General features: G+C 40.9%; 3 protein-coding genes across 8 annotated transcripts; 2 read left to right on the top strand and 1 right to left on the bottom strand.

The window, feature by feature from the left end:
* Positions 1-256: 256 nt before the first annotated feature.
* Positions 257-10,024, top strand: polk (polymerase (DNA directed) kappa). 2 transcript variants are annotated; one of them, XM_044025597.1, is made up of 15 exons: positions 257-327; positions 479-607; positions 1,537-1,656; positions 1,787-1,939; positions 2,530-2,661; positions 2,788-2,938; positions 3,050-3,256; positions 3,683-3,807; positions 3,986-4,152; positions 4,226-4,258; positions 4,358-4,454; positions 5,811-5,982; positions 6,136-7,047; positions 7,873-7,912; positions 9,488-10,024. In XM_044025597.1, exons 1-15 carry the CDS (start codon positions 307-309, stop codon positions 9,567-9,569), a joined length of 2,541 nt encoding a protein of 846 aa, XP_043881532.1. In that variant the 5' UTR covers positions 257-306; the 3' UTR covers positions 9,570-10,024. The 2 variants fall into 2 exon arrangements, with proteins under 2 accessions (XP_043881532.1, XP_043881533.1); XM_044025598.1 differs by having other exon boundaries at positions 265-607.
* On the top strand, positions 9,651-18,410 carry ankdd1b (ankyrin repeat and death domain containing 1B). Of its 4 annotated transcripts, none has more exons than XM_044025603.1 (16): positions 9,651-9,802; positions 10,535-10,803; positions 10,885-10,985; positions 11,066-11,164; positions 11,590-11,688; positions 12,390-12,494; positions 12,586-12,687; positions 12,817-12,915; positions 14,326-14,424; positions 14,547-14,645; positions 15,749-15,847; positions 16,044-16,142; positions 16,277-16,372; positions 16,886-17,087; positions 17,838-17,969; positions 18,085-18,410. In XM_044025603.1, the coding sequence occupies exons 1-16, from the start codon at positions 9,651-9,653 to the stop codon at positions 18,138-18,140; spliced, it is 1,908 nt and encodes a 635-aa protein (XP_043881538.1). In that variant the 3' UTR covers positions 18,141-18,410. The 4 variants fall into 4 exon arrangements, with proteins under 4 accessions (XP_043881538.1, XP_043881537.1, XP_043881540.1 ...); XM_044025602.1 differs by having other exon boundaries at positions 16,274-16,372; XM_044025605.1 differs by having other exon boundaries at positions 9,746-9,802; positions 10,599-10,803; positions 16,274-16,372.
* Positions 18,180-27,935, bottom strand: poc5 (POC5 centriolar protein homolog (Chlamydomonas)). 2 transcript variants are annotated; one of them, XM_044025607.1, is made up of 13 exons: positions 27,714-27,935; positions 27,283-27,366; positions 26,612-26,765; positions 25,208-25,315; positions 24,901-25,100; positions 22,364-22,540; positions 21,941-22,045; positions 21,231-21,410; positions 20,436-20,619; positions 19,640-19,770; positions 19,296-19,397; positions 18,822-18,992; positions 18,180-18,724 (listed from the first exon to the last, which is right to left on the bottom strand). In XM_044025607.1, exons 2-13 carry the CDS (start codon positions 27,364-27,366, stop codon positions 18,587-18,589), a joined length of 1,734 nt encoding a protein of 577 aa, XP_043881542.1. In that variant the 5' UTR covers positions 27,714-27,935; the 3' UTR covers positions 18,180-18,586. The 2 variants fall into 2 exon arrangements, with proteins under 2 accessions (XP_043881542.1, XP_043881543.1); XM_044025608.1 differs by having other exon boundaries at positions 27,823-27,935.
* Between the last annotated feature and the right edge of the window lie 13 nt (positions 27,936-27,948).

The following is a 27,948-nucleotide window of genomic DNA, read 5'->3' as shown; positions in this document are numbered from 1 at the left end:
ATTGTTAATCTCAATGTGCTGTACCCTGGTTAAATAAAGGTTTAATATAAAAAAATAAAAATAAACCTAGAGATTCAAGAATCTTTATTGTCATGTCATGTAAATATTTTTGGGGTTTCTTCTTTTGGTGACGGGTTATCTGAAATGCAGTGAATAAAGTTATATAAAATAAAGTATGTACAAAACGGATAGTATAAAAACATGCTCCGCCTCTTCCGGTGATGACGAGTGTACGCGGAAGTGCCGCCAAACCGTTTCAAAACCATCAAAACATGTAGGGACATTAACATCAGACAGCTGAGCTTCATGAATAATATCGACTTTAAGGTGAATTAATCACGTATTAAACGTATCGGTGGTTCTTTGACTTAGCTGGAGACTGCGCACATATCATGGGAAACATCGTGATGTTACCTCTCAGTTAACTTTATTGAAAGCTAAGGTCGTTTTGTGCTGTTTTAATTTCTTCGGGATGGAGGAGAATGGATGTGTGCCCACTAAAGGTGAGGAGGGCTTCCTCTCCAGAATGGCCCTCAATGATAACAAGGCTGGAATGGAGGGTCTTGACAGGGACAAGATTAACAAGATCATCATGGAATCATCAAAGGTAAACAATAAATAAATACATTTCTTCAGTACCTTTTGTGTGAATAGCATGAAGTCATCATGATCCCACCCATCTACATAGGTCTAATTCATTTGAAAGAAGTATAAATCTTAACAAAAGCCCTGAACCCTAATGGATGAGATGATTTTGTAAATTAGTTGATTAATCAATCCTTACACACTCAGTATATTAGGGCTGCAGCTAACGATTTATTTTCACAATCGATTTAATCTGTCAATTATTTTCTCCAATAATCGATAATCGTTTGGTCCATAAAAATGTAAGAAAATGTTGATTGTTGATTGAGTGTTTCTCAAACCTGGAAATGACATGTTTTGTCCTTAAACCAAAAATTCAGTTTTAAGGATTTCTTTGTCACGTGGAGCAAAGAAAGCAGAACATATTCACGTTTAAGAAGCTGAACTATCAGATAAACCTGTTTTAATTGTTCAAAAAAACAAATTGAATAATCGATTAACTGAATTACGGATGCAGCCCTAATCACGATTCTAATTTCTCAGAGAATGAACACATTTGTTGGATGCATTGGAGCACCAGATATTGTAAATTATGTAGTGTAAACAAAATCCACCTGCAATGAACTGTGGGTAATTCCTTCAGGTAGTCTGCAGAATACATGTTTTATGTAAAGTTGTTGTAATGTCCTCAAATGGCCATAAGAGGGAGCTCACACACTTGACATCACTGACACACTGAATGTGCCTTGAAGTCTGTGAGTGTGTGAGCGTGGACATTGGGACTGGGCCCAAATCTTTCTGCAGTGTGCTCTGGACCCTATGACATGTGAGGTAGTGACGGATTGTGTCCAGTGTCCTTGTGTGGAAGTCCTATATCCCCAGTGTAATGACACAGTACTAAAAAAAAATAGACATGTTTTTGGAGCTTTTCGTTATATGTATCAACTACAGGGCTCGAGGTTTTATGAGAATGAGCTGAAGAGAGAGCAGCAGGTGAACCAGCGCATCGGCAGGATGATGCAACAAAAGGCACAGATCACAGAGCAGCAGTTAAAGAAAGCCCAAGATCAGGTAAGAAATGCAGCGGTCTAAGTTTAAGTTGGCAATGGCTACTTTACTTCCTGTCAAAGAACATAGGCAGACAAATTAATACGACGTGCTGTTAAACGCCAAGTGTTTTTGGTGAAATCTCTCTGTGTAGGTGGACAGGATGGCCTCGGTGCTGGAGAGCAGTCGTGATCTAACACGTCTGATTGTCCATGTGGACATGGATGCTTTCTATGCTGCTGTGGAGATGAGAGACTGTCCTGAACTGAAAGACAAGCCCATGGCTGTAGGATCCATGAGCATGCTGGTACTTTAATATATTACCAGGAATATAATTACACGCAGTTATCACGTAGTTGATTAGTTGCTTGGTCCAGAAAATGTTAGACAATGTTGATCAGTGTTCCCCAAACCTGGAAATGATGATGTTCTCAAACGTCTTGTTTTTGTCCACAAACCAAAGTGAATGAAAATTCAGAAAGCTTATTTTTAATCATTAATAAAACACTCAAACCAAATAAGTGATTGTCACAAAAGTTGACTTGACTGTTCATTTAGTAATCAATTAACCAAACATATTTGTTGGATGCATTGGAGCACCAGATATTGTAAACGACCGTGACTCTTTGTAGTCTAAACAAAACAAACAACAGAAATGTTAATGGAAAACTTTGCATTAGGTTGCTAACCACAAAGTTCAATTTCCTGTCATGCATTTCATAAGAAACCCTTAAGTCACACAGCTCAGTAAACTATCAACAATATGTTTAAAATACTTAACACATAGCACGTCATCACCATGAGTCATATTACAACTTAGGAATATGAGCAGCTTCAAAACATATCTCGTTCAGATGAGAGTTTCACTCTACTTAGATTTCACCCATTCTTTTGCAGTCGACGTCCAACTACCATGCCAGGAAGTATGGCGTGCGAGCCGCCATGCCTGGCTTCATCGCGAAAAAACTCTGCCCCAACTTAATCATTGTTCCAACCAACTTTGATAAGTACAGAGCCGTGAGTGAGGAGGTGAGAGATCAGTGCCAAGAAAACACACACACACACACACACACTCAGCAAATTCTATGTAGCGCCTTTGTGGCTCCCAGCTTTGACTAATAGCTACTCATTAATGTAACTCTGACACTCTGTTAGATTCGGGAGATCTTTGCAGACTATGACCCGCACTTCCAGCCAGTGAGCCTGGATGAAGCTTATCTGGATTTTACAGACCACCTGGAGCAGAGGCAGAGCTGGCCCGAGTCCTCTCGTACACACCGCTACCGCATCAGCAGCGCCACTAAAGGCAAGGTTTAAGTATACGAAAATGTAGACTCATTTTATGGTTACGGATGAATTGAGTTTATACACTAGCAATTAACGTGACTATCATGTATGATCATTTCTTTCTTTCAAGGTGAAGAGCAGAAGGAGGCAGTGCCGGAGTTGAAAGACCTCTCCCCAGTCCTGTTTGACGACAGCCCAAACTCTTCTCCCTGCTTCTCCATCTCTGATGGCGTCAGCGATGGTGGTGCTTTTGAGGTTTTCGGGACATCTGTTGAGGAGGCTGTGAGAGAGATGCGCTTCCGCATAGAGCAGAAGACAACGCTGACTGCTAGTGCAGGTGAGGGGGGAGGAAAAAAACCCACTCTGGTGTAATTGATTTGATACAAAGAGAAGAAAAAGAGCGCAAGAGATGTCTCCACACGGCCAAAAAACTTGAAGAAAAAGTATAAACAATAATTTTGATAATCAATTTGAGTGTTTTTTTAAGAATCAAAAGTTTTCTGATTTTTCAGTTTCAGTTTAAATGTGAATATTTTCTGGTTTCTTGGCTCACTATAACAAAGAAATCAAACATTTTCTGGACCAAACAATCGACAGATTAATCAACTATGAGAATGTGCGTTAGTTCCAGCCCTGTTCATAAAAAAAGAATTGCTTACTGAAGTCCATCCAGTTGTTTCAAATTATGATCGATGTCGTGCGTGTGTTTCACCAGCTGGTCATTTGCAAATACATATTTGAATTGAATTATTCCATCTCCCAGGAATTGCTCCAAACATGATGCTTGCCAAGGTTTGCAGTGACAAGAACAAGCCCAATGGCCAGTACAGACTCCCCTCCACCAGAGCTGCAGTCATGGACTTCATCCAGAATCTTCCAGTTCGCAAAGTACTGCACACACCTTACACAGTCATGTGGAAATATGTTTTTTTAATCATGATTTCTTGGCTGATAAGTGCGATGTTGTGATGTGATGAATGATGTGTTGTTGTCGGGCAAAAGATGGTTGAAAGAAATTCTTAATAACTAAACTTAAAAAAAGTGTTTCTTGTGTTTATTCCTCCAGGTTTCCGGTGTGGGGAAGGTGAGCGAGAAGATGTTGAGTGCACTGGGCGTCACTAGCTGTTCCCACCTTGGCCAGCAGATGGCACTGCTGTCGTTGCTGTTCTCGGAGACGTCCTGGCAGCATTTCATGCAGGTGTCACTGGCTCTTAGCTCCACACACATACCAAGGTAAAACTCGAGGCCACTGTTTAAAATTCATTTCAGAAGAAGAGTTGATGAGATAATCTTTGCTCTCACACAGGCACGAAGAAAGAAAAAGCATGAGCACCGAAAGGTTTGTTCTAAAAAAGGACATAAATATAACTGAATTTATTCTTTTTCCTCTTAACTCTAACTTATTTGTTTCCTTTTTTTTTGCATTTTATCCTTACAGGACATTTAAAGAACTAAATAAAGCCGAGGAGCAGTTTTCCTTATGCAGGCAGCTTTGTGAAGATTTAGCAGAAGACATGAAAAAAGAAGATCTGAAGGTAATGAGTGTCAGAGAAGGCTGTGTTCTGTCTGTGTGTGTGTGTGTGTGTGTATATTCTGAAAAAGCAGAATAAAATGAGGAACGCACACAGCACTTGATCCAAGTCAGTGACCTGCTTACATCAGCCTCGCATGTGGTTTTGTTTTATAGCTGCAGCAGACTGTGCTCAGCTGGATCTTCAGCTGGCTGTTCAGCCTTAAAGACCCTGAAAAGGCTGTCTCAAAAATAACAAAAGCAAACCGACACGGCGGATGTTTGAACCCAAATGAACAACACTCCAAAATGCAGAGAGAAAAAAAGAAAAGAAAAGAAACATCATCTCGTTCTACACTGGCCTGTTTTCAGGCCAAGTGCAACTCATGCAATTACTTCAACCTGTTCATTCCCTTTCAAATCGTTACACAAAGGACGAACGCGGCCATCAACCCCTGCCTGGGTCCCAATGTGGCTTTGATAGCGTGAGGAAATGGAGGACCATTAAGGACACAGCGGGGACTATTGTCCCCCTTGGAAATGTCTCTCTGGGAGACGATTACATGAATATGAAAGTGCTTTGTGCCATGTCACCAAAATGCTTTCTGACGAATCAATCTGTGATACGACAGGTTTTTACAGATTTTTTAGAATCTCAGAAAAAGGGAGCCAATCACAAAGCCCCTGGCACACTAGAGGCGGGCTTAACCCGTTGACGACAGAGAAACGACGACGTCGAGTAGTACCTTCTGTATAAATCCAACATGGCCACCAAAGAGCAGCTGTCTTTCTATTCGGCTGTTGCTTCCAGTCTAAGTGACTCGCTCCACGGAGCTCCCCTCAGGGCTTAAGTCTTTAGATGCCATTACTAGATTGCCATCTCTCCTAGAAAACTACAACGAGCACATTTGTTGACACGTTTCTCGCTGCTCTGCGTTGGTCTGATTGGTTGTAGCTCTATCCAGTTGCCTACAGAAGTATTTTTTTATCCATTTCTTTGATTCACTCCTCTGCTCTGCTCTGCTTGTTCTGTGTGTGTGTGTGTAAACTTGTATTTGTTGCCTTTCTACACATAAACGCTGAACTTGTCCAGATTAGAGACCAAAAGCTGTTCCTTATGTGGCAGAATCTTCATTTCTGAGGAGCTGGTTAAGTTTAGGGCTTATAGATTGTGGTGAGGTTAAGCATTAACTTTTATGGTGTAATGCTTTTTTTTAGGTTAGATGAATGAATGAAAATGCAGTTTCTGAAGTAGAAAAGCTGAGCAAACCTGTGTTTTCGCTGACCAAAATTTCTACAGAAGTTACACAAAGTGCTGTAGTTGATAAAATTAATTAAAAATGTCTTCATTCATCCCTGTATTGTCTTTATTTCCACGTAGGGTAAAACGGTGACGCTCAAGCTAAAGAATGTGAACTTTGAGGTGAAAACCCGGGCACAGACGCTGCCGTGTGCTGTTGCTACAGTGGAGGAGATCTTTGCTGTTGCTAAGGACCTACTGAAAACAGAAATAGAAAACGAGAGCCCCCAGCCACTCAGGCTGAGGCTCATGGGTAATTAGATCTAACTATTTAACTGACATATCAATTAATATAACTAGCTGCGAATAAATCTCAATGTTCTGTGGCACGCCTAATGTGGAAATAATAACACGTTTGACATTCACTCTGAACGTTTCTCTGGATAATTTGTTTTCCCGCTTGCAGGTGTTCGGATTTCTGCTTTTGTCAGTTCAGATGACAAAGCCCCTCTGCAGAAGAGCATCATTGGGTTTCTTCAACCAGGCAAGACCGAGCCTGATGGCGCTGTCCAAACAATGCAAAAACAAAAAGCTGGGAAAGAGCAACTCCCTTATTTCTCCGTCCAAAAGTCCAACCATGCTCCTCTCCCCCCGGCACAGAAGTGCAAGAAACCAGAAGCCGTTCCCTGGCGGAGCAAGCAAAGCAGGATAGAGGGAGGCCAGACTGGTGAAGAACCTCAACAGTCTTTCTTCCAGCGGGCCCATGCCAAGAGATTACAAGTCCAGGCAAGCACACAAGAGGAAGGTCAAGGGGAAAATTTACCCACAGGGTCCCACTCTCCTCAGCCTGTAGAGTCTCCAGTTACCAAGAGTTCAGGCTCAGTTCTGCCTGAAAACGGCTTTGTTTCCCACGTAGAGGCCATCGCATCCACGTCAGGCTGTAATGGCACCACGGCAGAGAGCTTCACGTGTCCCGTGTGTTTCAGGCCGGTGGAGACGACCGATTTGACCGCCTTCAACAAACACATAGACCATTGTCTCAGCCAGTGCTCCAGAAAGCCAGATGCGGAGTCGGATTCAGACTCGGAGAACGACCGCAAAGAACGTGAGCGCGAAGGCGTGGCAAAGGACAGTGAAGAGCTGGAGGTGAACACGCGGGAAAAGGACGACCCTGCTCCAGCTGTGACCTTTCAACAGCCTCGGGCATGTTGTCCGGCCCTCATCTGCCCGGTGTGTCAGCTGACCCAGGACACGGACGACCTCACTGTCTTCAACCACCACGTTGACCTCTGCTTGAACCAGGGGGTCATCCATGAGCTGGGAGGTCAAACGTCAGCTCCTGTAAATCCACCTCCAGCTGCTAATAGCAAAGCCACGGGTGAGTGAGTGAGTGAGTGTGTGTGTGTGTGTCAGTCAGTGGAAGCTGCGATGGAACATGTTGTTCTTAATTATGTTGAATCATTAATTCTGCCTGTTACATTATGTACTTAGTGCTTTGTTGGAATGTTTAGCCTTGTAATGAACCTGCTGTATTTTACAGTTCTGTTAGTCATGTCTGTTTGCTGTTGAGGGTGTGTGTGTGTGTGTGTGTGTGTGTGTGTGTGTGTGTGTCCAGGTATTACTAATGTTGTGGGGACCTAAACCTGTTTACACAGTCACATTATGGGGACTTGTCTTCCTTGTGGAGACAAAAAGCAAGTCCCCATAACGTAAATTACTACATTTTAAGGTGAAGGTATGTTTTAAGGTTAGGCTGAGATTGAGATTAGGGTTAGGGTTAGGTTAGGATTAGGATTAGGCCAGTAGTAATTGTGGTTAGGGTTAGAGTAAGTCTCCAGGAAATGAATGTAAGTCAATGCAATGTCCCCTCATGTCATGAATGTCGAACGTGTGTGTGTGTGTGTGTGTGTGTGTGTGTGTGTGTGTGTGTGTGTGTGTGTGTGTGTGTGTGTGTGTGTGTGTGTGTGTGTGTGTGTGTGAACTTTAACCTTTACTGACACTGACATGGTGTGAGGCGTTTGTATTGATTCCTTCACAGGAAAGACGTTTTGGGTTTATTTGGTCCAGACCATGGAAATTGCAAAATCAATTTGTGATTGAGATTGAGATGCTGTTATTATGAGATATGTCATGTTTTCTAGTTTCTAGAGAAAAGACAAAGGATGAGTTTTTATTTTTCCTCTCTTTTCGTTCCTGGTCACAGATCTCCTGACGAGGCTAGCAAATAAAGGCAAAAGCAAAAGGTGAGACAGCTTCATGACACACCTTCACTGTTCAGAAAACTAAAGGTTCTAACAGTATTTGATATAAACATTCAACAAATATGAGTGTGTTCACATATAAATAGCCTTATCTTTGTCATTTGTTCCACTCATATAAACACCAGACAGGCTGAACTTTATATTCTTATTATACAATACAATAAATACAATTTTCATATATATATTGTATTGCGCTATCTCTTTGTTACTACGCTTAGTCTTTTTGTTTTTTTGTTTTCTGGGACATTTTAATATCTTTTTTTCCTTCTGGATTTTGCGCTATTTGTGCGTCCAAAACTAAATTAAAACCTCCCTCCTGCATGACGTGGCTATGTAAAAGGAAAAGTAGTATAAATTGATAAATCAAATCAAATCAAACCCTTTTTTATAGTTCTCAAAGGGAACTATTTTTACATATTGTTCTTTCATATGATTTGTTGTTAATGTTGTTTGTTGTCTGTAGGGCTGCAACGATTCAGTGATTATTAATACAGGTTGTTGTTTTTTTTCTTTTATCCTTTTTGTGGTAAATACAGTCAGGTGGCTTAAGCAGCTTTGAACTCACATAAACTCTGTCATCCCTGTGTTGTGTTTTCTGCTATTCAAACTCACCTTTAAGGTAAATGCAAGAAAAACATTAACTTCCCCCTTAGGGAGCCTTAGAATGACCTCTTTTCATCACATAGTTCTGGTGTTGCCCTCATACATAGATTTTTTCTCTCTAATAGATTACTAAATGAATTGCTAATTAATTAATTTGATAATCAATTAATTGATCAAGTGTTTTTGAAATGCCAACATTTTTTGGAAAATGTTAATTGTTTCCCAAAACTCAAAATGATGAAGTTCTGAAATGTTTTGTTTTGTTCACAAACCAAAATTAACCTGTTTTTGATGATTTCTTTGTTACTTGGAGCACAAATTGATTTATAATCGATTAATGGTTGCAGCCCGACAGTAGTATGAAAACTGACCGGTCTCAACTGCTGTGACGTGGTTTTTATACGTGACACAAACTAGTGACTTGTAAAGCAGTTGTCGTTGTAGTGACTCATTAGAATCAGGTCATTAAAAACATGAGTTCAGTACTTCCTGCATGACCGGAGCACAGTGTGGTCATCTCTGACACAGTCACTGAACTGAAATACAGCTAAATATTGAGACTTTAGACATTTTCTTGCAAAATGTTGGAGATTAACGCATGTTACCAGGATTTTGAAGTCTTTTTAACTGATCTACAGTTAGGCATTTTTCGGTTTGATTCTTGTTTTGAACGTCGCGCTCATGACAGTTCCAGTGACGACACTCTCTGACCAATCAGTGGGCGGCAGTCTGACGACGTCACATTTTAGTATCGTCTGAGCTCGCTTGGAACTTCGCCAGAGCAGGTACTAAAAAATGTACCAGGTACTATCACCGATGGAAAAGCAAGAAATAACAGGCTAGAGTCGAGCCGTGCCGAGTCGAGCCTCGCTGGAACTGTGTCGTGGAAAAGAGTCATATGTGACTTCCTAGTTATACAGAGGTTAAGTCAATATTTTTGCTTTCATTCTCCAGACAGAGCACGCCCTCCTCACCTCCTTCAAAGAGGACCAAAGCCATAGGTCGTGTCAACACCATCGACAAGTTCCTCAGGTGATGGTCACGCACATAACCTCATCTGGAGTCGGACCTGGGACAGAAAAAGAAAATACAGCTCCAAACCGAAAGCCATAGCCATATGTCAGTTTTATCTTCCGAAATCTGTATTTTTTTGCCCTTCTATTTATTTCTTGGCATTCTGGTAAGATTTACTGAGACTTTGAATGACCTTGTTGTGCACGAATACCAGTTTTTTTTTTTGTCAACCATTACCCTGTTATTCACTACAAGGTAAATCAATATTTCTATTTAAAAGACTTCTAAATGTATCATTAGAATGTTTATTGAATTCTTGCTTCATATGTTTATTCTTTAATTTATCTTGAAGTTATTTGATTCGGATATTTCTATTGTATTTATTACTGTACAGTGAGGTTATAGAACAGTGATGCTTAATAAGAGAATCCTATCATGTCACACGATGTAGCAATAAATGAAATATTTTACAATTGTCATGTGACTTTTAATCAAAAGGGGTTAAAAGTGGGACTCACTGTCAGGATACTGCACCGTGTTTGACTTGAGCGCTGCAAAACAAAACATGTTAGAGGCTGCAGGTTGTGTAAATGTAAAAAAAGTGACTTCAAAAGGAGTGTTTTCTTGTGTTTATCTAGTCAAATGTGCCCGGAAAAACAAGTTAAACCAACTATTATGAGCACCTTATGTTAATATCATAAATATTACACTGAAATGACAAGAAAAAACACAAAAACTTGGCAGCCCATCTTTTGATTACTTAGCATGCAAGTTGAAGTGAGTCATGTCAAGTATATGCTACTGTTACTATCCGCGGTATCGGCGGTGTCTTAAGGGCGTGAGCGTGTAAAGTAAACATGGATCAGCCCTTTAGCTGCTGCAGACTGGTTGGAGTTTGCTTCCATTGCTGGGTTGTTGACCGTTTGAGGACGGGAAAGACATTCAACATCGTTTTTGTTTTTTGCATCTTTTATTACTTCTCCTTAGGCACAGCATTGCCTCGTTGTGTTTTCTTGCATCAAACGGCAAACTCTGCTTGTTTACACAGAAGTACGTTTTTTTAAAAAACAAAAACAGTCAAATGGAGAGGCAAGTGTTGGCTTTGAGGGCAGTTATAAAAAAGCACAGTCCCAAGAAGGAGACTCTGGATCCGAGGAAGTGGATGAGAGAGGAGACGACACGTGGCTTCCGTGACTTTATACTGAGCAATCACTCTGACAGAGAGGCAGACAGTGGCTTCGACGACAAAGAAATGTGTGAGTACAATAAGTATGAGTGAAGGTGTGAAAATGACGAGGCGTCGGTATGATCCCGCTGCCTGTTTTGTGTTTGCGCAGTGCTCGATGCGGAGAAGGAGTTTATAGAAGCGGCAAAGAGGAACGACGTGGAGACCATGAGGAGTGTCGGAAGGGGCATAAATGCCAACGCAAAGAATGTGGTGGGTCCCAAAAACAAACAAAAAAAAAGAAAATGACTGAATGTTATTACACAGCATCTAATCTTTGCTGCTTGTTGCAGAACAACAGGACTGCCCTTCACTATGCAGCAGCTGGCAAGAACAAGGAAGCTGTGAAGCTTCTTCTGCAGCGCAGGGTCAAAGTGGACCAGAAGGACAAGGTGAGCAGTGTCACAGTGTCTGGGTCTGAAGACTCAGGCCAGAGAAAACAACTTATTGTGTTCTAGTCATAACAATCGTATATTAGTTCAGACAAAAAAAACTGTAACCACCAAGTAAATAAAAAGACAACACACAAACTTTCAGAGCCACAGTGTAAACTCTGTGCGAGCATAATTAATTATTCATAGTTTTGATGTTGATTTTTTTTAATGACAGGAAAGACGTTTCCCACGTGTCTACTCTCAATTATGCTCCCGTAGACTTGACTTTTACATAGTGAATATTGAATTGACCAAGTTATTTTTTGCAGTGCACAGTCAGAGTCAGAGAGCGCTGCATCGTCACGGTGTTTGGAAATTGCCAATAAATTGCCAATTTTGTAAGTAATCACACGTCTCCACGTTGTGTCCTGTGTGTCTGACAGCACGGTGTGGCACCCATTCATTTGGCTGCCTGGTTCGGCAGTTTGGAGATCTTGAAATTGTTAGTGCAAGCTGGGGCCGAACAGAAGGTTGAGAATGAGGTAAAGAAGCATTTACCCTGTTTTTCCTTTTTTGAATATAATATTCTCGTATTTTCTTGTCACAAACCTCAGTTTTGTGGTTCACATACAGTTAAAGCTGTAGTGTGTAACATTTATATATAAAACAAAGTCTGTTACGTTCAAAGTGTTGTCCAATGAGGATAATTGGCCTGATTTCGGTTCTACTTCGTTATCTTCTACCTCGGGTGAGGCTGGGGAAAGAAAACTAGGTCATGGAACACCTTTACACCTTACATTAAAATGTGTTTTCTGTGATTGGATTGCAATCAGATAGAATGAATCAAGCAGAAAGTTCAGCCACAAAAACACTTTTTTCTGTTCAGGAATTCAAGTACATAACTATAATTTGACGTCTTAATCAAGAAATCATAATGTGCTATACTATTTTTTTCTGAATTCTTTTGTAAAATACAACAGCAATAGCGACTTCACGCGCGGCGAATGTTGTCGTTGTTGTCGGGCTCTTGATGTGGACGCCGGAGACGCATGTTAATACAAGGTGTAAATGCATGTGGTGAAGCGCTATCCAATCGCTATCTGCTCACAGAAAACACATTTTAATGCCGGGTGCAAAGGAGGCCATAGAGACACACTGTGTTGGTAATTATTCAGGATTCCACAGGGGGAGATGGAGATTCCACACTGGGGCTTTTAGCTAAAAATCTGTTTCTGTTCCTCAGGAGGGATTCAACATCATGCACTGTGCTGCCATCAACAACCACACTGAGATCGTGGAGTACATTGTGAACGACCTACAGATGAAAGAACTAGACAAAGAGGATCAGGTCATTTTTTAAAAAATTGAAATAAATACATCATGAATCACTACCAAATTAAATGCCGGTTTAAATTGTACCTACATGCATTCTATTTCAGTCGGGGAACCGAGCCTTCGCGTTAGCTGCAGAGCACGGTTGTGTTGACATGTTAGAGATGCTCATGGACCCATACCAGATGTCCACCATGTCGCCCAACAAGGTGTGTTTACGACCTGTTCACATTATGGATTCTTCATATAGTTACATAGATTCTATATAAGCGGACATTTCTGCAATAAATAGATGAAGCTCAAAGTCAAGCATTCTTTGTTTCCCTCTCTTCTGTCAGACGGGCCACACGCCCCTGCACTTAGCTGCCAGAAACGGACACCTGAACACCGTCAACCTGCTGCTGCTGAGCTTCGATAACAGAGATGAAGTCAATATGGTAGACAACCAGTGTATATGTCCTCTCTGTCGCGCTGTGGTCTGTGTCAGTGTGTGCTCAGTGGATAATCCAGGTTATAGATTACTCTTTTTATACCACAAGGTAAACAAGGTGTCCTGGCTTAAACTTAAACTCCAGACAATTGACGGATAGATTCAAGATTCCGTTATTCCAAACCTTTATAAACATGGTTCTCAAACTGTGGTATGTGTACCATCAGTGGCACGCAAGCTTCCTCTGGTGGTACTTGGAGGCAAATCAGAAATACTGTTCAGTGTGGAGCGAAGGAATTCTTGCCCGGAGTACAAAACAAAATAATATTAAATAATAGTAGTTACCTTATCTCTCGCTCCATCTTAATCTAAAGTCACGCTACCGGTGTGTGAAGTATATGTGAGGAAGAGGAGGATGATGAGAGAGCTTATTTGGGAATAAATCTGCCTCCTGTGAAGAGTAGTTGTAGCTGACTTTGCGCGACGTATTTATTTATACCACTGTATTTTAACGTTGGTGATAATGTTAAGGATACTTCGAGAGCTCAATATGTTCTCAGGTGGTACTTGGTATAAAAAAAAGTTTGAGTTTTTTATGGTTTATATTCACAATAGGTGAAAGAATAGTGCAAAGTGAAATTTCATAAAACGTGACTGATTCAAATGAGTCATTATCAGAAGGATATCAATGTCCATGAGGTATTTTGTGATCGATATTACCCAGAATACAATGATAAACTTATATATTATCCATAAATAGCTTTATGTAAGCGTGAAATTCCTTTAAAATAAAGATTGCTTGGTTTTTGCAACTTTATATGTACTGTATCTTGTGCCAACTTGTTTCTACAGCAGCCAGGATGTACAAACCAAACATAAACAGAATTCTCTCTGGTATTTTCTCAGGCTACTGCAGTTAAAACTAAGGAGTGCTCAGTTTGTTTTAATATGCAGTTTAAAACTAGATAGTAGACTAATTCTCACTAGCTCTTACATTCTGGACCTTAAAAAAAATTAGCAAATAACAGGTCTGAAAAAAATACTGTAATTGATTAGGGCTGCAACTAATGATTACTCATTAATTTTAATCGATTAATGTCGTAAAATGTTGAACAGTGTTTCCCAAACTAAAAATTTTAATGACAGTTTGAATGATTTCTTTGTTATTTTGACTAAAGAAACTAGAAAATATTCACATTTAAGAAGCAAAAACAACTTGTTCTAATTATGGAAAAACCCTCAAACCAATGAATCAATGATCGAATTAGCTGACGATGAGTTTACTAAATTGTTTCAGCCCTAGAATTTATAAATACTTTCTCCCTGAGAATACTTTCCTGCGTCTGTTGTGGTTATTGTCCAAGCGTCACTACCGCATTTCATTGATAGACCGTGTGTGTGTGTGTGTGTGTGACAGGAGGGAGAAACTGCTCTGTACCAGGCTGCAGACAACGACCATGAGGAATGTGTTGTGGCTCTGCTGGAGGCTAACTGTGACCCCAACATCCTCACATCGGTGCGACATGGTGACATGCTGTTGTGCCTGATTCTGCAGCATCAGAATATGGATCACATTAAATTATTATATACTTTTTAACATACTGTACATGCAGCTGAGCTACCTTCTCTTTCTCGTAGACGAAAAGCAGCGCACTCCATGCGGTTTCCGAGAGAGGAGACACGTCTCTGGTCCAGATCCTCTTAGACTACGGCACTCACGCCGACTTCCAGAATCAGGTAAGTGAACACGAGCTGGGCGGCAGTGGAACACTTTCAGTCATGTTTCCTTTTGGGTCTGCAAAGGGCACAGTACATCAGGAATCTTGGAAATATGGAAACTTTTCATGTGAATTATGGATCATTTAAAGAAACTGTGTCATATCTTTCTGTATGGTACTTTCACATAATTATGTGGAAATGCACGTTTATTATTTATTACCTTTATCTTTACTGTCATTGCTGCTGTGACGATGTATATTTCTCCACTGCAAGGACTAACTTATCTCACCCTAAACAAATATAAACATGTTTGTTGTGTCATAAGTAGACATGCGTGCAAAATTCAATACTTCAGGTTTGGAGAAGTCATCTGTGATTGACGGAATATCATTGATATTCAACTGTATTTGCATCAAATCTTATCGTTTTAGCCAAGATTGTGCTCCAATGTATTATTTACCAACTATATTAAAATTCCAATTTTGAAACATTTCCAGTTTATTCCCATAAATTCATGTTATTTCAATTTACTTCCAGTATCTGCAACGTCATTCTTAACGAGTCCTTAACGAGTTTCTTTAACTAGTCAAAACTAGTTAAAGAAATCTGTAATTCAGTTTTTAACTGATCAAAAACATTCATGTGTGTGGGGGTTGTCATTATAGATATCTACAGTATCCACAACTGAATTGTAGATATCTATAACTACAGTTTCAGACCTCAACGTCATTATGACGGAAATTTATGAAAATTGCAACACAGCCTACTGCAATTTTCAAATCGCAGGAGTTCACATTTGTTAAAGCCAAAATGTGTGTCAAAATATCATTTTAGATGAATCGTGGTCTTCTTGATCTATACAAATGTTATTCCCTAGACAGAAGAGAACATTTTCTCTCACAGATCTGCACAAATATCACACGGTAATCCTTTTGAATTTGTTTTTCGAATGAAAATGAGAATGATCGAGAATCATAATTGCAATCGCTTTTCCTGCCAAAATAATCGCAATTGGGTATTTAGTCAAAATCGTAGTCATAATTCAAGTTCAAGATATCGTTCATTTATCCTTAATTGAAGATATTTACAGTGTCCGCCTCATGTTTTTTTTTTGCTCTCAGCACCTGGAGACTCCTCTTCACCTGGCGGTGATCCACAGTCACATCCCCGTCATCCACACTCTGCTACAAGGCGGCTGCAACATTAACCTCACCAATAAGGTTTGATCACCCTGCGTTGAACACAATACAACAATGTCAGCAAACATGTTTAATAATACAGGATTAGAAACCAGAAAGAAGGCAGTACTTCAACTCAGGATGATTCCTAAATCCCTGATGACATATTTTACGACTTCATACACTTCATGAATGTGCCTTTAAATGGCTGTGTTGTCGTGTGCTGTGAACTTGTCAGAGGTCCCAGACTGTGATGCATATCGCTGCAGAGTTGGCCAGAATAGATGTCGTGGACATGCTTCTTAAAAATGGACTGGATTTAACAATCCAGGACAAGGTAAGGTCTCTTTAAATAATCCATAAAGCTATTATATTAATAACGCTTCTGCAGCTGAGCAGATTCTTTAATAACGTATTGAAGTAATTAAAGTGTGTGTATTTTCCTTTACGTTTTGTTTGTACATGGAGAAGCAGGGGAAAACCGCTCTGGGAGTCGCAGCCAGAGCTGACGAGGTGATTATTGTGGACATGATCATCAAAGCAGAGCGATACTACAAATGGAGGGAGGTAAGTCATCATATGTGTCATAATACATTATTGAGAATTTTAAATCAGTGATTAAGCTGCTTCACATGTGAACTGACTACTGAAATTGGCTGAATTGCCTCTATTTATAGGCCACGACAACTACTCCATTATTCATTGATTAATAAATTGTCAAAGATTTTAATCATCAATTGTTTTTTAAATCATTAAAACAAGCTAATTTTTCAGATTCTGTGTACAAAACAAGACATTTGAGAACATCATCGTTTCCAGGTTTTTCCAACATTAGTTGTAGCCCTACCTCTAATACTATAAAGTCATTCATTGTAAAAATGTCTCACAGACATAAACATGACAGCCAATTTAGCATCACTTTCATTAAGGCCGGGGTCCGATTCCCCACTTGAAACGGTGGCATTCATAACGTTAATCATGTGTGCAAGTGTCTCTCCAATAATCTCCTCCCGTGCCCTCGTGTTCTCCGAGGCTGGTGGCCTTTATCAATCTGCTGACATGATTTAATTACCCTTTCAGATCAATCCCGAGCTTAATGAGAGTGTCCACAGCGAGTGTCCGCTGACGTTCAAACCCGACCACCGCAACGAGACCAAGCAGCTCCGCTCCATGGCCTGGCATCTGGCGTACAAGCTCCTGAAACCAGGAGGCTGGAAAAAGCTGGCAGAGCACTGGAACTTCACCGCGGAGCAAGCGTCTGCCATCGAGGAACAGTGGACAGGTGCCGTGACCCCTCAGTGACCCTCAGGCATTTTGACTGTGCTGTGAAATAATAGCCAAAATGTTCAGAATTAAAACCAGGGTTCCCACACCTTGGTTGACATCAAATTCAAGGACTTTCCAGGACCAATTACCTCAAATTCAAGGATCAAATGTGCTGACACAGCTTAAGATGGGAACTTGGTAAGCGCGGCTTTGCTCCATGGCATCCACTTTTATTGATTTGCAGCACGCGCTGCATCTGGACAAGAGATTGTCCTTGTGATCTTGGTCAAAGTCAGTCTTTATATTTTACTTTGTTGAGCCAGAGATCTTGGAATTTTCATTACCCAGGCATCGCATTGTCATTTCCCCTTCTCTTGCTTAACTTTACTCGCCCATTGCTCTCCATGGAATCTCGCGTCTACGGCGGAGACAGAGACAGTGGACAGTGTCCACAACACCGCTAGTAATTATGACTCTATGTGTTTGTTCTGTTATGTTTGTTCTGCGTAGGCCTCGTCTATGTACATCAAGCAATGCAGGGCATGAAACAGTAGGTGGCGCCGTAACAAACAAGGGAGACATTAACCTAAATATCAACAAAATCCAAGCACTTTCAATGATACCATGTCTACTTAAGGCGATGTTCAAGGATCTAAAAGGACCTGTGGGAACCCAGTATAACTAATGTTTCAACAATTGTCACCGTTACTCGTCACCAGGTAACTGAACAGTTGTGTTGTGTGTGTGTGTGTGTGTTTGTCCACAGGTCAGCAGAGCTACCAAGAGCACGGAAACAGGATGCTGCTGATCTGGCTTCATGGGGAGGAGTTGGCTCAGCGGAGCCCAGCAAAAGAACTCTACAACAGCCTCATCGTCACGGGGAACCAGAAAGCTGCGGGTACATTAAGTTAACTATTTTTAACAAATGTACAAAAGGTATTTTAAGATATTTAGCTGTGCCAACTGAGGTGTATATACGTCCCGGATGAGACAAACGTTCATTTCTCTTACAGATAAGATTCGGATGGAGTCGGAGCACGTCCACCAGAGGAACTGCACCATTTCATGAGGACGCCACATTTTTACAGCATTGACAACTACTGCTCTGTACAGGAAAGTTAGCAGTAAAATAATTTATTTTAAAAATAAAATTGTGCATCAAATAGTTGTGACATATGGCTTTAGTTTAGTGAAACAGCCTGCGTTGGGACGGTTTCAGTAGAAAACATTAGTTGCACAAACATTTAAAATATGTGGTTTTACACATGACGGCCTAAGTAAAACTCTTTATAGTAATACATTTTTTGCAATTCGCAAATAAAAACTTTTACAGATCTAACCTTCTGTGTGTCTACTTTTCTGAGAAAAAAATGATTTTGTTCACTTAAAATAGAGAACATGATAACAATTCAGGGTAAAAATGAAACTGGCCTGAAATCAGGGTTCAAATCTACTTCTACCATTGTTGTACATCTAGTCTACATGAGCACCATTTCCTGAGATACGAGTGTGAAGTCACTCAATGACTTTGATGGAGTGTACTTGACACGTGCTGGTGGTGGGCGCTCTGGAGGAGCCTCTGCCTCTGGCCGAGCTGTGGACCTGTTGAGAGGAGCGGGGAAACTTGGCAGCCGTGGCCGGACCGATGGTGAGCTGAAAGAATGATAAGAGAAACAAGGAGTTACATTATACACGTTATAAATCCTCTTGAACAGCAGTTTTCAGCAGTGACACGCACACACACGTGTACCTGTGTAACCGGATGATGACGCTCTATGACCACAGAGCTCATAGGCGGAGCCACGCCCATCACCTGGAGGTTGCTGCGGGGAGCTTTACCCACGTCAGGTCGCATAGTGACACGAGCCGTTACTGTCTTTGAGGGTTTTTGTTGACTCGCTGTTATGACGCGACCACCGACCTACAATAATTAACACGTATGTCAGAAACAAACAGATTTATTATTTATTTCTATAGGGACAGATATAATAAGTTGTCCCAACACACGCACCATCGTGTTTCTAGCAGATGCTAATTTGAAACACCTTAAAGAGTTACGGTCAGCATTAATTGTCTTCCACTAAAAGTATTCCTGAATAATTCACCTCCGTTTGTCAGGGAACAGTCTGGGATTCTGTTGCATACAACAGTCGTTGTAGTTATTTATAGATGTTGTGAAGGTGGACAGCACCCCCTATAGACCATCTGCATGTGTAACGTTAACCTGTTTGTGGGAACTTGCAGTGCCCCCGGGTGGTAGTGAGCTGTGCATCACTGAGGTGGAGGGGAGAACGTCTGCTCTGGACATCGGGACACCAGAGCCCAGCTGAGGAGAAGACAACAGTGTATGAGGAGGATTTAGTGAGCGCCAAAAAAAAATCAAAACACCAAAAACACATTAACATAATTGAGATCTCTCACTCGGACGGTGCAAACGTCTATCGAAGCCGCTAATTCTCCTACAGTATACAGTCATTACCTAATTTTGGTGTCCATGAACGTAACTGTGACATTAAAGGACTATGGTGAGTGGGTGTGTTTTAATTCTCATCGGTGTCGCACTCTCACCATATGCTCAGCTTCACCGTGGGGGGGAATGTTGTCAAAGTGGACTGGACTGAACCGTGTGGAGGAGAAGGGACGTGGTTGCGGTTGGCCCATCGGAGCAGAGCCAGGATCATCCTGAGGAGACGGAGGATCTACACAGAGAAAAAAACAAACATATTAAACTGTGAACTCTTTGGGTCAGAGCGCTTCTTGGGAGTGCGGGTTTGCTCTTTTTCCACACTGATGCAGTTGCTCTTGTTTTTCATGAGGTTAGGAAGTCAAAGAAAAACTCCAAGGCACTGTCTTATAGAGCTGCAACTAACAATTATTTTCATTACATTCATTATCTGTCGATTGTTTTCTCAATTAATCAACTACTTGAAATGTCGGAAAATGGTGAAAAATGTTGAGTGATGATGTTTTCAAACTTGTTTCGTTCACAGACCAAAACGAAACACTTCTATGTTATATGGAGCAAAGAAATCAGAAAATATTCACATTTAACATGCTAACAAAAATCTAAAAGCTTGACTTAATTATTGAAAAAACAAAAACACCCAAACCAATGAATCAATTATCAAAAATAGCCATCAATGAATTGATTAATAATTGATTAACAGTTTCAGCCCTACTGTCTTTTAGACGTTCAAAATGACTTTTAATGTACTGACAGGGTCAGGGTCATGCTTCTGCCAGCTTAACATGCAAGGTTAACAACACCTTCAATTCTGTGTGTTCTTGTGGAGCCTGTGATGACAAACTTTGATTGTATGAGCTGTTTGAAAAGATAAATATTCATTAAAATATGTGGTCATACCGTGCTGATCGTGATTTGTAGGATGCTCTGGCTGTGCATCTGTACTCTGGAACATGCTGAGAGCCTCCATGTTGAGGGCACACACTCCCCTCATGAAGGCTTTCTTCATCGACTCCTCGTAACGCTCTCGCTCCAACCGAAGCCTCTGAATCTCTGTCTGGGCTTTCTCTATGGCCTCACAGTGCTGCAGAAACGGGAGGCAGAGGAGAGAGAGAGTCATTTATCAGTTAATACTGACAACAACAACAACAACACCAGGTGTTTATCATTTGAATGATTTCAGCCCGACAGTGTAACACCATTACCAACACAGTTATACCCGAACAAACGTTACTCCTTGATTTCTATTTGCTTCATGGCGATTTCACTGCAGAGCCGTTATCTCTGCCAAGAGGGTTTTGTTTTTGGCCACGACTCTGAGAAGCAAAACTCAAAAAAATAAATCATGGAAACTTTAAATTAACTCTACATGTTTTTGTTTTTACACCTGCACTGTTTTTAAATATAGACATTCATATTTGATTGTGTTGGCATCAACTTCTGGCACTTTCCTTGGCTTCTGCTGCTCTTAAATAATTGCACAAATAACTGTTGTTATTTGTTATTTCAATCCGTTTTAAGTGCATGATCCTCCAACTGTGTGACAAATATAAATACTGTTGTCCATTTTTATCTGTCCACTATTATATCTCAGACGACACTCGGCTCATCCCCATCTTAAAAACATCCATTGGGTTTAGTCTAAATAAACTCACAGTTTCATTTATCCAGGTTTATTATTACACATTTATTTACCTCTGCCAGCCTGGCCTCATAGTCTGTGGACAGGTGAGCGCACACCTCTTCAGCTCTCGCACGACAAGCCTCCTCCACCTTGACCTTCCAGTGTCTCTGGACCAGAGAGTGCCAGCCTGACCACACCTTCTTCTTCAGCTGCAGATTGTAGTGCTGCTGTGCTAGTCGAGCAGCATGAGCCTGGGAGGGAGAGAGGGAAGGGAAGGGAAGGGAACCACGAGACCATGAAAGTATTCACGAGGAAATAATTACTCCCATAATTCATTCTTGTGCAGGTGCAGAGCGTTTCCTCGCCTTATCATCAAAAATGAGCCCTCTGCTTAATTTTTCATTTTAAAAGGAATTGCATAAGCAGTAAACATCTATTTCTTTGTTGTCCTCTGTCTGGCAGAAGATAAGAAGCAACTGTCTCAATTAGTTAAGAATTTAAGAGGAAATTATGCTACAAAGGTCAAAAAAGTTGGCAAACAAAGAGCTTAAAAAAGGTAAGGGAAATAATTAGAGCTGATCCTGATTAATCAAGTTCTTCTTTGGTCCATAAAAGGTCAGAAAATGTGTTAACCAAACCTGGAAATGATGATGTTCTCAAATGTCTTGTTTTGCCCACAAACCAAAATGATTGAGTTGTAATGATTTCTTTATTAAATGAAGCAAAGAAATGGAAACATTTGAAAAAGGCCAACTATAACACCTCATTGTCGTGTTTGTACCTCTTCTTTGGCCTCGGTGTGCTGAAGTCTCCAGTGGTTGAAGGCCCTCATCTTTTCAAGCCTCTCTTTTTGTCTGTTTAACACCTGACTCAGGTTCATGATCACCTGAGGGAGGACACAAACACACACAGACACAATGAGTCCAAACAGCAGACCTGGTGTAAACGGGTAAACTAAATGAGACAACAATTCCTATGATCCCCTGCTGGTTCCTGATGTCAAACTAGGTCTTTTAGTATTGTTTTGATTGAGAAACCGCTGGTGGCAGACAAAGCATACTGTGCATTTAAAGACAGAATTATATTAGACACTTAAGGTGCGGGGCTGAGCCCTGCGAGTTCTACACTAAAACTTCAGTTAGGTAATTAATCCAACCGACCACATTTCGCAGTGGAGAAAGCAAACAGATGCATATGCAGTCACCTCGTCTTTTCTCTGGTTTGAAGTCTCATAGGTGTGGAGCAGCCCCTTCAGGCCGTCTAGCTCCGCCTTCAGACCAGCTGCTCGGGTTGCACACCGCTCCTTCTCTTTCCTCATCTCCAGTTTGTGTCGCTCCGTAAAGGCCAGCTTCCACTTCTGTAGCTCGCTCAGCACGTTTGACTAAATTAGGGACAGGAGGGTGGGACAGTCATGGTTCATGTGTTCATTACACAAACATGGACAAACACACAACATGCGTTACAGCTGATGTTAAATGAGATGGATGGTTTGTCACTGACAGCAAGCACAAATCATATGAACCTGGAAGATTTAATTTTGCCTTATAGCTGGATTTGTTTCTGGAGAAGTCTGGCATAGATCTGGATTTGGATTGTATGTACACCACTGACAGATTCAGACATAGAAAAGGCTTCAACATGTACATCTTCTGCAACACCTTGTGCAGAGGTAAAGCATAAACCTGGCTTCAGAAACAAACAGTTGAATTGTGACCCAAGCAAAATCGTGAAATTAAATGGTTTCTAGTCTTTATTCACTCATAGCTTTACACCCATTCACTCAGCTCTTCTATAGCTCTTTTCTCAATGACATGTTATTTATACCAGCACAGCTGTCAGGAGCAACTTGGGGTTAAGTGACTCATCCAGGGACACAGAGGCTCTTGCCACTGTGTCCCTGCTAGAGGAGGCTGGAATGGACCCCTCAATCTTCCATTTTAAAGACAACTCACACTGAAAATTGAAAATTCATGTAAAAAACACCAAGAAGAGGAGGTTACATAAATATCCTGTTACACAGTTTCCACATTTTACCCATAAGACTGAATCAAGCCTACAAATAAAATACGTCTATAATTGTTGAATTGTTCACCTGTATAATTCCTTTTCTTCTTTGCTCCATTGTCTTATGATTTCATATAAAAGTCTCTCAAACTGTGGAATGCGAACTTAAAGAGCTCAATGTTTTCTCAGGTGGTACTTGGTATAAAAGGTTTGGGAACTACTGCTCTAAACCATATAACCCCATCATTTGTAAAGGTAATGTTTCCTCAATGTTGTTTCACTTTTTGTTTTTTTTACTAAACTTTTTTTATATTTACATGCATATTTTGAGTGATTAAAAATGACCAACCTAAAAGGTGGCCACTGTGCATTGACAGTATGTGAATGGTTCTTGCCATATGTGCAAAATCAGTCTCACTCGAGGAAAGTATTTGTGCCATGAGCCAGTGAGCAGGCTCTACCTCCTTCTGCACTTTAAAACCTCAGCATTCTGTATGACAGCATTCATCTGTCATACAGTCCATTGTTCTCTCCTGCCCCTTTCACCAGGACAAACTGTACTCTTTTCCCAGGCGCTGCTTAGCTGGTCATTAATTGTCACCTGCCCTTCATGAATGAACTGAACACAACTCAGAAAAAAGGGAAGAGAGGACTGGACACCCACATGAAACCATCCACCTCCTGCAAAATCCTTCCACTGGGCGATACAATTAAAAGGTCACTGGTTTCATGACGAGTAGAGCTGTCATTCTCTGGGAAATAACAGTAATTGCAGAGTGACAGAAACTTAACAGTAAGGAATATATAAAGGTGTCTAATTCTTTCCATTATGCACTATTTCAAATTGTATTAATGAATGGAAAGAATACAGGCACAGCGTCATTTAATGATGTGCTTTCAACACTACTCATAAATGACTCAGTTCAAGCTCTCCTGACATTTCACCACATATTTAACTATGAATAAAATACCAGTTTGTGAGAAATTTGATTGCAGTGTTTCAAAATGATCATGAATAAACCTGTTTTGTCAGCTCAGTCAAACTTTACTGTCAACTGCACAGCTGCTACAAGATACACAGTGTGTTATATTGCAGTTAGGGATGGGCACAATATTTAATTGCATCTTGAAGCCCCTCCTCTAAGATCAACATGCTACGGCCCCCGCAGAAGTGATCAAATTTACCAGGGACAGTGAATGCATCTCATTAGTTGCTCCTCTTCACAGCTCAACATGCTGTGAAGCCTGCATTACTCTCACTAGCTCTAATGTAATTGTTTGAGTTCTTGGAGTGGAGAATTAACCTCTGACAAAATGTCTGAAGTAGAACACAATTTGAAGTCTTGTAGTCTTTGACATTTGGCTGGAGCAACTGCTCTGTACCACAACCCAACTGATTTTTGCTTTCAAAGACTGAGTAAAAAAAGGGTGAGGTCAACTTGGCCGAGATGTAAAAGTTTGAGTTCACTAACTCACTGTGTTTTGTAGGAAGGTTGCGATAATGTTGCAGTGTTAAAACCCTTTAATTTACCATGATGAAAACTCCAACAATGACCTCATATAAAATGCATTGTGTCTGCACTGTGAGGGGGGCAGGGTAGATGTGACTATTTGTTCAAATGAAACCTCAGGGACTGTCAAACAGCATTCTTGCTTAAAATGCCCTTCCATTATCGCTGTACACATTTTAGCAGACAAGTAAAAAGCCAGTAAAGTGATGAGGAGGCAGATCAAAACCTTCAGATTGTTGCTCCATGTGTCCAGAATGTCCTCCATCTTACTCATGTTCTCCTCCGAGACAAACATCTCCATCACAGTGGACGTGAGGGGGTCAGGGCTGTTTGGCCTTGACCTCTCAGTTGGGGTCTGCAACCCACCTAAGGGAGTGTCTGTGAGCACAGACAGTCTGCTGTGTGACCCACCTGCCACCTCCTCCACTGGAAAGCAAACACAAAGCAACTTGTTTGTCTTGGTATTTCAGAGTTTATTTGAGAGAAAAATGTACATAAAATTTGATATGGTTTGTAGTTGTAATTCATCTTACTATGAGAGGCTCTTGAATGAGCGACAGGCTCAACAATTAAGGGGTAAGTCTGTGAGGATCTCTCAGTCTTGCTAGAATGTCCCCCATCTTTAGCCGCAGAGGTCATATCTGGCAGATGACAAGAAAGATATGGGAGGAATGTAAGCAACAGCCACAATTACTAAAGAGATAAGAGGAAATGTTGTTAAAATTAAAGTGAAAAGGTTGGCCAACAGTACAGGACAACAATAACAAAAAGGTAATAAAAAAAAAAAACCTAAAAAAAAGACAAGCATGGTCCACATCCAGGAATGCATTCATGTCAATATCTTAATTAAATACTGGAGGGAAAAGAGAAGGCCGGTACCCTAAGAGCTGTATGGGCAGAGAGCCAGGAGATCATTACCAATCAGCCTGTCTACTCTCTACATCCCTGTGCACTCTATTATGACAGTTAAAGCACTAAAGCTTCAATGAGAGCTGCAGCTAGGGGGGTTGTTTAAGATGTCGTAGGAATGGTAGAAGAAAGAGAGACACCAACTGATATATGCATCTGGACTTAGACCAGCTCACAAGGTGAAACACTGTGGTGGGCAAACACTATATTTCTCATATTGTGATGCCAAATCCATTTTGACAGCTGATCATTTCATGGTGGACAGCGTCTGCAAAGGCTCACATTGTGTTTCTGTCAGAATGCTTTTCCAATACACAGTTCTAGCATGACTCGACTCAACTCTACTCAGTTTGATATCAGGCACCCTGTCTTCCATTACTTCATAGTACCGCCTCAACGCGGGCGGGGTCGTCGTGACGTTGTTTTATACACGACACAAACACAGATTCTACTGATGAGTAAATCAATTATTTTCAGTGAACTGAATCATTAGAATCAGTTAATTAAAAACATTAGTTTCCTGCATGACCAGATCACAGACTCCGTCTGGCACAGTCACTGAACTGAAATACGGCTTAACGGGTTGTGATTCAGCTCACAATCGCCGGCTTTTGACAGTGCTGCTGCTAAATACACCAGACTCCTCTGTTAAATATTGAGATTTTAGAAATTTCCTTGATAAATCTTGGGGATTAACAGATTTTCAGGAATTAAGTCTTTTTAACTGATCTACTGTACGACATTGTTCGATTTCATTCTTGTGTCGGATGTCGCGCTCATGACTCTTCCTGTGACGACACTCTCTGACCAATCGGTGGCTGACAGTCTGTTGACGTCCCATTTTAATATCAGCTCAGCTCACTTGGAACCTCACCAGGGCAGGTGCCAAAAAAACTATCCCTAATGGAGTGGCAAAAAAACAAGTCCAGTTGAGCTGAGCTGAGCTATGCTAGTGCTGTATAATGGAAAAGCTCCATTAGTGTGGTGCACATGTATGAGTGTGGCCTGCATGCAAGACCCAATGATACCTGTGCGGTGTTGTGATTTTGTGCCATCTCTTCTCTGGGAACTGCTGCCCTCTGCGGACATGTGCAAGGTGGTCAGCTGCTGCAGGTGAGAACTGGGTAGTGTGTCAAACTTAGAAGTGACCACAGCATAGCGGAGGAGCTCCTCATACTCATCCTGTTGATCCAAGAACAGAACATAAGAATACTGGATTACTGCAAGTATCCTTTTTTGACTACAGAAAAAAAAACAGCCTTATTTTGGCCAAGATTTATTTTATTTCCTTTTTTCTTATTTTGACTCCAGCTTTGTAGAGGAGTCTATCCCAGTTTAATAATATTGTCTGAAAACTACAGCACTTCACAGGCAACACTTGAAATAATTGTATTTAGTGATGCACGATATGATCCTTTTCAACTGATACTGATAATTTTCTACACACTCAAAATTCCTCAGCTCCTTCTGAACAAAGACACTGGTATATATAGAAGAACAGCATTTCGGATTTTCCTCCAAGTACCACCAGAGGAAGCTCATACCACAGTTTGAGAACCATGGGGTCTAGATTATTAATAAATTCGGATATACATTAAAAACTCACTCTGAATGACATAATTCACACTACACTGTACATTAGACTACACGGTGTTATATCAAGACATTTAAACAGCAAGAGTGGTTTGCATATTATCACCTGAAGCTCAGAGGACACAGAGCTGCCACGGTCCGAATCTTTGGGCAGAACAGGACTGGTTCGTTCCTCTTCGTCTGAGGACATCTATCCAAAGAAAGATACACAGGTTTGGATAGTCAGTCGTAAAATATCCACTTTGTTTTCCTTCATAAAAATGAATAAACCGCTTCGCGAAAGTCCAGAAATGAATTGTGCGTAATGCGTATAAGAAAATCTTGGACATGTGGGCCTCCGTAGATTTTTAAACACGAACGAAAGAAGACGGAGTATATTAAAGCACGGAACTTTCAAACAACTTATATTAAGTGCAGAACTTGAAGCGAACGTCATCTTGGAACATATGTGAGTTTATATGCCTCATGCAAGTACTGTAAATACACGATAATACATGCGAACGTACATGCAGATAGAGATTAATGGCTCATAATAACCTTAAATCTGTAGAAACCTTCCGTGTCTTTTTGAGCGCGAGGAGCGAATATAAACGCTGCGTCACGGTCTCGACTTTCTAACAACCAGTCCGAGTTCTAACATTTTTACCTGCTTTTTTCAAAAAAATAAATGTGTCAACAACACACACACGCTGCTTCTCTTCTATGTTTCCCCCTCGACAGTTGAAAACGCTTGGTTTGCCGTTTCAAACCGACGGACTGTTCAACAACACAC

Source organism: Solea senegalensis, linkage group LG5 (genome assembly GCF_019176455.1).
Source record: "Solea senegalensis isolate Sse05_10M linkage group LG5, IFAPA_SoseM_1, whole genome shotgun sequence".
In the NCBI taxonomy this organism is placed as follows: Eukaryota; Metazoa; Chordata; class Actinopteri; order Pleuronectiformes; family Soleidae; genus Solea; species Solea senegalensis.
This window is presented reverse-complemented; position numbering and strand designations above follow the sequence as displayed.